At 40.8% G+C, this 9,221-nt stretch overlaps 1 protein-coding gene across 1 annotated transcript; it reads right to left on the reverse strand.

Moving 5' to 3' along the window:
• Positions 1-7,132: 7,132 nt before the first annotated feature.
• LOC124295422 (uncharacterized protein K02A2.6-like) lies at positions 7,133-8,944 on the reverse strand. Its single transcript, XM_046745381.1, has one exon. The coding sequence runs from the start codon at positions 8,942-8,944 to the stop codon at positions 7,133-7,135; it is 1,812 nt and encodes a 603-aa protein (XP_046601337.1).
• Between the last annotated feature and the right edge of the window lie 277 nt (positions 8,945-9,221).

A 9,221-nucleotide genomic window follows, 5' to 3' on the forward strand; every position in this document is an offset into this window, starting at 1 on the left:
ATCACACAATAAGGAGATGGATGGGCAAAATGAGTATTACGAGGAAGCTGAAGGAATATTAAATGGCGCTGGAGTAGCTGATTAGTCAGTGAGTCACAGAATCATCCGTGCCGAAGCGTGCCTTTGCCAAAACTTTAAACGCGATCACCTCGAAACTTTTTTTTCAATGCGTTGAAAATCGATGTTAACGATTATTTACAACCTATTGGACCGATCAAGCTTATACTTTGCACACGTTTTCATAACATATATTTCTAATTGATGAACTTAAGACTGACGGAAAATTGTCAAAATAAAAATGCTTCTGACTGGGTCAAAGCTTAACCCTTAGCGGCCACATGGTTAACTCATTACCCCACACTGAAAATCTAATTGTACAAGACATATGGGTGTTTTAAGACTTCTAACGGATTGTTTCATGTTTGTTAAAGAGTTCTTAAATATTTATAATGATTTTTATTATACTTGTCTACGACCGGTAGATGTCGTTACTTGTATCAATTTCATAGGTTTTAGACCTCTAATTTCACTTGTTCCGAGCCTGGGGTAACTAGTTACCTCGTGTGGCCGCTAAGGGTTGAAATTTTGTCCCAAAATATCATCTTTTTTGTTCTAAGGCCAATTATCATTATTTTTTCGATATTACTCGTTCACCAACTGACTACATGTATATACTGATCAATTATTTTGCGCAGACTGTTTCAAAAAATCCTAGGAGGTGCTGGAGTGTACACCGAATTCGGCTTCCCTTCCGGACAGCTTCACGGCAACTGATCATGTCTCCGTCATATTTCACTTGGTTCAATAACAAGAATCATTTTGAAAACCAAAGTTATGTAGTAAAAAGTACCTATGACCCGGAAAAGATATATATGTCGGGGTGAAGCCTCGGAAAGGCGGAGAGGATGTAGGATTTCCATTTCGTGGATTGCTCATTGTAAAAAGCGCGATGATCCCGACACGTCTGGTCAATTCGCTTGCTTTTCCGTGACTGTCGATTTCATCCAAGCGTTGTTATAAACAAACCATTTGTTTGTTCTATATTCAAAGCATGTTGAATAACGCTTGACGCTTGATACGGCGGACTCATTCAAAGTTCAAGTTTCGAATTCACTTGATAATGCATCCTCTTTATTCTTCTCCGACATATACATTCCTTACCCACGAAAAAAAAAATCATAACAATCAACTAAGACTTGGAATTCTACGGGGAGTTCCCCCCTAAAGCAAAATTGCGTTTGCCTACCGCAAAGCCTTGCGTGACGGACTACGTCAACCTGGCGGAACTGGTGTGGAGATCCGAGATGAAGGCCATTACCGCCAGTATGTAAGCATTTCGGTGATCGAGTACCGAGGTGCAGTCCCGAGAGGTAATCAGCACGAAGAGTACCAGCGTAGCAAGTAGTTGGGTCAGAATGTTTTCTTTTGATATCGATACCGCAGCATCGTGAGTGAGATCTTTATCTTCAATTATCACTGTATCACGGACAAGATTTTCTTGCATATCGAGAAGTAACATCCGCCAAGTGTCCGTCTCCGATTCCGATGAAACTTGGCAGGAATCTTATGTACGCTAAAATGAGAGACACCGTATACGTATTTTTTTTTATATGGGATGAAATTAGTTTTACGAGGGTGTCACTACCCCGCTGAAATACCGTTTTTAACAATTCCCATGCATAATAGGGATTAACGTACATGTTGCAGGAAAATTTGATTTCTGAGCGTTTTTGACGCTGCTCATTCCAAATCTGTCCGAATCTGAAGTCCAAATTGAATAGTTTAGAATAGCAAATTCAACATGGTCGACGTCAATAACAAAAAATCGATCGATTTTCACCAAAAGTATGGGGAAGCTGTTTTCGAGGTCGCTGATCATGTATCTAACCACGAAAATTTAAAATTCGAAGCGAAGAATTCAAAATGGCGGAAAAAATCCGTCACAGTATCCGCCATCTCTACGAAATTCGGTATCCGTATCTGTTTCTGAAGTACTTCAGAACCCATTCATTTCTAGCTGAATGATGGGATGAAACGATAGCAGGAGTATCGTGATTCAGAATTTTTTTATTTACATCATTTGTAACATTGTGCCAAAATGATGATCGTATATAATTTCATTTGAGCGGCACAACCATAATGAATTCCTACATATACAATGATAGTTATATTTTGTTGTTTTGATTGTAACAACCCTTGGTGATATGAATAGTTCCTTTATGGAATAAAGTCATAGCAATAATTGAAATTCTTGCGAAAAAAAGCGTTTCAAACAAAATGATTTTTTACACCAAGCACACTTTATTATTGCGATCTCGTCACATATATAATACTGTAATGTTGAGTCTGTTTCGTAACACAATTCTGATGGACTTTGAAAACAGGACGGTCTAGTTTGCACGTATCCACTTTTTCGCCATGAATATTTGAATAACTTTAGAAATTGTGGAGACTAAAATCGGTTGTGCGCGCGAGATTGCAGCTTGAGAATATCATCTTGTAGGCGACGATTAATAGCATAGTCAAGAAGGATCAGCAAGTCGGAACAACGTCTTACGAAATTTTTCCGCGCACGAGACCCATATTCGTCCAAAGGTTGAATGTGCCCTGTAGTCTATTTTGGAATGGTCATCAGGTTCAAGACTCGATCATCCGATATTGATTCCTGAACACTGCGCTCGTATTATTCACACTATGAATCATATAACAAGACGCTTGCATTACCTGTATTGCAAAGATAAGCTTCCCGAAGCCAAGTATGCATATGATTTAGTAAGCTTTCCAGACTTAGAAGATATGATGTAAATATCAGGTGGCTGGATCAAACGGAAAATGAAGGCAGTCTTCTTTAATCCTTGCTGGTAATGGCCAACGTCGGAAATCCACATCAGGAATTGTTAATCTCGATTCTATTGCTGCTACGAACATGTTAAACGTATACTTTGCAATCCTGATCAACTTATCCTTTATACGCGTTCCACCAGGTCCGACATATGCCGCACATCTTCGTAACTATCGTTCAGACTTAAGTCGCTTGAACATGTTTTGAACTACTACAAAAGTTCCGTGTTTTCTTTTTCCGTTTGGCCAGTAATCGACAATTCTTTGTTCATACTCGAATCTACTATTTTACCTTGGGACGTGATGTGTAGTTCTTCAACGAATGTACAGCTTTCTGATACTAGTATGCTTGCTATACCTTCCGTAAGCCAATCAATATCGATAGCTACTGCTTCACTTACTGCTACAGAGTACTCTAGTTCTAATCTCGTTTCATGCACAACGAGGGAAGATGAATCTTCCAGTGAAGATGAAGGTGCAATTCCGTTGAGTTGAGTTTTATAATCTCGGTGCCTGGAGCACCGCATTCTACCAGCAGCAAGTTCAATACCTTAATTACATTAATAACTACCATTGGTCAACCTAACAGTAAACTGATGAAAAACAGTGATATGTATTTCCAACGTCCAGGTCATTCAATACAGTATGAGCATACTCTACCACATATTCTAGCTCTGAGCCCTCCACGGGCATTCTTGATTGAATATTGGGGAATATTTCATCATGACGCTATCAATTTACAACGTGCAATTACATCTGCGCTTATCGATAATCGCAATTCTGACAATGAGAATCGATGGTTATTATTGGAGTACCTCGTCCAGAAACAGATATGGGTACCAATTCCCGTAGAAATGGCGGACATTGTGGTGATTTTCTACCACCGTTTTGAATTCGTCGTTTCGAATTTAAAATTTTCACGATCAGATCTATGATCAGCGACCTCGAAAATAGCTGTCATCTAATATAGGTGAATATCGATCGAATTTTCGTTATTGCCGTCCGCCACGTTGGATACGCCAATTTGAACTTTTCAATTTCGACTACAGACTTGGAATAAGCAACGTCAAAAACGCTTAGAAATCAAGTTTTCCTGCAATCTGTACGTTAGGCCCTATTATGCATGAGAATGATTAAAAACAGTATTTCAGCGGGATGGTGCACCCTCGTAAAATTAATTTCAGCCTTTATGAAAAAAAACATGCATCTCTTATTTTAGTGTACTTAAGATTCCTGCTCAGTTTCATCGAAATTGCAGTCAGCTATTTTGCGGATGTTCCCTATTAGTAAGGCTTTATTTTGTCTATCGTGTGAAGCCACGAAGTTACTTCTTTTATATCTTTTCTCTTTTTTTGTCTTTTTTCGGAGCTTACTTTGCGTGAGCCGCTTGGCTTCGTATTTTTGTCTCTTCTTCTCTCATCCGCAAGTAATTTCGCAATTGGTTAGCACTTACTTGATAAATTTTTAAGTGACTATTTATTTGTTTTCCTAATTTTCCTTTGCTGGAATTGCCTGTTTATCTAATACCGCTGTATACCAGCGCATCACTGTCATTTTGTTGATGCTTGATTAGAAAATCTTTGAATGCTTTGCGTTACCTGATGTTTCGAAAAATAAATTGAGTGCTGGTGAGGCAACAACAGACCGAGTTAAGCGGGCTTGAAAGAGTCGAAGGTCAGGGGCAGGACAAACCATTGAAATCAAATTAGCAACGGAAATATATTTATTTGTGCTTACAGCTTAGGGAATTATGGCAGTAACTGTAATTGAAAAGAAAGAATCTAGTATACGGAATAAAGTGAGTAGTGCAGAAAGTAAATGTTGAGACTGGTTGGGAAGCCCCTCCACAACAAACTAGCCATGGCCTTAGCTTATCATTAATGCTCGGGCTGCCCAGCTAGCCTCGATTGATCCCCCCACTATCGCCGACATTGGAAGGGCTATGATTCTCCAAAACACGTGAATTTATCTATCTTTTGTTTTTGTGTAATGACTGATGTATATATATATATATATATATATATGTCGTAGGCATCTAATAAAATCGGGCATTTAATGAAAATCGTATTGATGTCTTTCATTTACCATTATCTGCCTAGGGATTTACTTAAATGCCGGCATCTAATTGAATGCCGGCTGGATCTCCAGGCAAATAATAAAAAAATCAAATGTATATCCACGCACGATCCGCCCATGTTTACCGCGCATGTTCACCTAGCGACAGTTTCAAAACAAATATTATGCCCAATTAATTCAGATAGAAGCAGTCGGTCAGTAACCGTTATTGAGTATACAGATTCGCCAATTTCTAAATCTTTGGAAATTCTTGAAAATGGAGAGAAGTGGTGTTTGTGAAGAATCATTTTTGCAAAAAATCAAGCATATCATGGATTCCAATAATGGGAAAAGAGTGATGTGGGATTGTGAGCAGTTTGAAAAAGTGAAAACGATTTTGAGCAGAACGGAAGCGAAAGCAGATATGTCCCACTACTACTACTTCAAGAAATATGAATAGTTGCAAATCGGGTCTGTGAGTAGTATTGTCTTGAAGCGGAGTAACGAGAGTGACGATTTAGTCTATATGGTTCCAGTGGAAGGTTATTTCGAGAAACTGTTAGAAGCTCACAATCAAACTGGCCATGGACGTCGGGATAAGTTGCTGTACTACATGAAACAACAATGGTGCATCCCCAGGAGTGCATGTGAGATTATTATTAGTTGTTGTGAGACATGGTACTGAGTACACAGGAAAAAACCCAGGAGCATATGTGTATTGTTTGTGGATCTGCTGTATCACTTTAAGACGCAGTGACATGTCAGGAATGTGATCTGGAAACGCACATTAATTGTGGGACCTTGGCCGATCAAGATACATTTTTTTGCTCGTTATGCTCAAGAGAAAAACATATCCATGATGTACAGGAAGATTGCCATAGGAGGCAGAAATTGGCAGTAAATAAAATGGCGACATTTTCTACTGAGAAATTTCCAGAATTGGCTGCTGGAGATTGCATTACACTAGCAGTTCCAACTGTAGATCGAGCCTCCATTGACTTCAGCAGAATCTTGGGCGTTGTTCTAGATAAACAAAATGAAGTATTTCAAATCGGAACTAAGGCAGGAATAATAAAGGGTTGGTCTTCTCGACCGGATATACAGAAATCAGGAGCTAGTACGATTACTCTTCTGGATGTTCGGAGAGATAATTTTCTTACTCTTGAAGAAGCAGCGGTGGCGCAATCAAAATGCGGGGGCCAAGGTTACAAAAAATGTAACTGCAAAGTGACAAAAGAGCAATGCTCGACAAAGCGGTGTTCTTGCTTCAAAGCCAATATGAAATGCGGATCTCGGTGCCACAATTCTAATCCTTGTGCGAATAAAGACTGTGTTGAATATTGATGTGGGAAGTAAATAATGACTCATAGTTTAATAATAATAATAATACAATAGATATATATATTCAGAGGAGTACAAGTAGATTGTGCTCGATAGTCGAGCTCGAACTAGCGTATCGAAAGGATCTCGCGGTCACCGAAGATAAGCGCGACAATTGAGGGACACCTAGTGTCACCTGTCGATCGATACGATTAGATCGAAGGTTGCTCTGCCGCTCAGGCAGATACATGACATCCCTCCCGTCGTAGTTGGATTGTCGATATCAATTTGGCTTCTTAGTCATCTTCTTCGCCCTTCTTCTAAGCCCGGATCGTCGCTGCTGCGGAACATCGCGCTCAGGGCAATTTTCAAGTTGTTGTCTCGATATGTAGTTAAGGAAGACCGTCAACGATGCTTGCGTCTAATAGACTTTCGCGGTACCGGTTTTTACTGCCTTCCACACATTTTCTTTTAGGACGTTTGCGCCTAGCAGACGCTTCATCCTGTGTTTCTTCATCAGCGGTTTGCTCCAGTTCATCAACGGGGTTATCATCCCCTTCCTCCTCGGTAGGTTGATAAGTCGCCAAATCAAGCAACCTATTCCGACTGCAGCCTGGTGTGTCGTTTGCTTCGATCTCTTTCTGGAGAGGCTGCGGGAGTGCTACCAGCTGATCGATGTCTCTTTTGTGGATAATGCCCACATTTTCTTCTTTTACTTCATAATTTCTTTTTCCGAGTTTCTTTATAATAGTAGCTATTACCCATTTTGGACCTGCCGCACGGTAATTTCTCATGCGGACTCTCATTCCAAGTTCCAGACTCCGCATGTTCCTAGATTTTCTAGGTAATTCATTTTCTTCTTCTTGATTTCCAGATTTTATTTTGTTAAGAAGTGTTTGCAGATTTCGGCCAAACATTAGTTCAGCGGGTGTTTGCCCGTCGTCGTTACCGGCGTGGAGTGTTGTTTCAACAAAAATCTCGATAGCCTGGTCTCCCAGTCACCATCTTTCAGCTTTCTAAGTGAATTTTTTGCTGATTGAACTGTCCTTTCTGCTTGGCCGTTCGCCTGTGGATTATACGGAGCTATGAATAAGCTTTTTATTCCGTTTCTCTTATAAAACTCTTGGATTTCTAACGACGAGAATGCCGTATCGTTATCTGATACGATAGTGTCCGGAACCCCAAATGTCGCGAAGACTTGTCCTAGTTCCTTGATGACTAGTCGTGAGTGTCTCGAGGGAACTCTTCTCACCTCTACCCATTTTGTGTAGACGTCGACCATCACCAAAAACAACTGACCTTCGAATGGTCCCGCGAAGTCCAAGTGTATGCGGTTCCATGGAATCTGACGAGCCGTCCAATTTTCTGTTGGAGTTTTCTTCAGCGCGTGTTGTATCTCCATACATTTTTTACAGTTTTTTACCAGCGACTCAATTTCTTGATCGATTCTTGGCCACCAGGCGAATGTTCTTGCGGCGACTTTTGTCCCCACGATCCCCGGATGGTTGCCGTGTAATAAGTTCAGGACGCTGCGCTGCAACTTCTTCGGTATGATTACACGATTTCCCCATACCAAACAGCCTTTTTCGAGCGATATTTCTTGTCTTTTACTCCAAAAACAAACGTATTGTTTTTGAGGTTTACGTGGCCATCCTTTTATGACCCAATTTTTTATTGTCTTCAAGACGGTATCCTGACTCGTCTCTACCGCGATTTCTTCGGGATTTACAGGATTGCGATTCGAGTTTTCTATCATGAGAGCGTTCGCAAACTCGATGTTTTCCTCTTCTTCGGCCATTTCCGGTAACGGTAATCGCGAAAGCATGTCCGCATTTCCGTTCTTTTTACCGGGTCGATGAATTAGCTCGTAATTATACGCACTAAGCGTTCTTGAGTATCTGAAGATTTTCGGAGATACAATTTCTGGCGTTGGTTTTGTCGGGTTAAATATTCCCAACAGCGGCTTATGATCAGTTGTGAGGATGAATTTCCGCCCTGCGAGGTATTGGTGAAATCGCGTAACCGCAAAAACTAGTGCCAATGCCTCCCGATCAATTTGAGAGTATCTACGCTGAGTTTTTGTGAGCGTTTTTGAGGCGAAAGTAACCGAGTGTTCCTGTCCCTCGTCATCCGTGTGCGCAAGAACTGCCCCTAAGCCAAATGGTGACACGTCGACTGAAACCACGATTGGTTTTTTATCGTCGAAGTGCCACAATATAGGTGCATTGATGAGTAGGTCTTTAAGCTTATTAAAAGCTTCTTGGTGACTCTTCGTCCAGTGACATTCGGTATCCGCGTCAAGTAATCTGTGTAGAGGCTCCGCTATTGTTGCTCTGCCTTCCAAAAATCTCTCGTAGAAAAGTAATCCCCCCAAAAATGCCTGAAGATCCTTGACGCAATTTGGTGCTGGCATCTTCTTAATCGCTTCGACTTTGGTAGCCAGTGGCTTTATTCCTTCATCCGAAATACGATATCCCAGAAATTCCATTGTTGGTACTCCGAAAACGCATTTATCCGTATTTAATCGCAAATTTGCATCCGATAGTCTTTTAAGTACTTCGCGGAGCCGATCATCGTGTTCAGCGCGCGTTTGGCCTTGAATCTTTATATTATCAAGATAAACCAGAACACCCGGTATACCCTGCAATCGAGAATCCATAAATTTTTGGAAGATTCGTGGCGCTATTTTCAAGCCATCCAAAAGAACATTTACCTCGAAGAGGCCCATCGGAGTGCTTATAGTTAGGATTTTTGCAGTTTCCTTATCGACTCGCAGCTGTTTATACGCGTTAACGAGATCGATTTGTGAGAAAATTTTTCCTCCATTTAAAGTAGCTAGTGCTTCAGCGACTGTCGGTAAGGGATACTTGGAATCCTTAATGAACGGGTTAACCGTAATTTTATAATCACCTACCACTCGGATTTTCCCATTTCCCAGCCGGCGTCGCCCAGTCGGATTGTTCGACTGGATTTAACATTTTATTATTTACCATGTCCGAAAGCGC

This window comes from Neodiprion lecontei, chromosome 7 (assembly GCF_021901455.1).
Source record: "Neodiprion lecontei isolate iyNeoLeco1 chromosome 7, iyNeoLeco1.1, whole genome shotgun sequence".
NCBI lineage: Eukaryota > Metazoa > Arthropoda > Insecta > Hymenoptera > Diprionidae > Neodiprion > Neodiprion lecontei.

What these genes read in the sequence shown, in the direction of transcription:
- LOC124295422 (XM_046745381.1), bottom strand. Translation starts at nt 8,944, where the DNA reads ATGGGCCTCTTCGAGGTAAATGTTCTTTTGGATGGCTTGAAAATAGCG.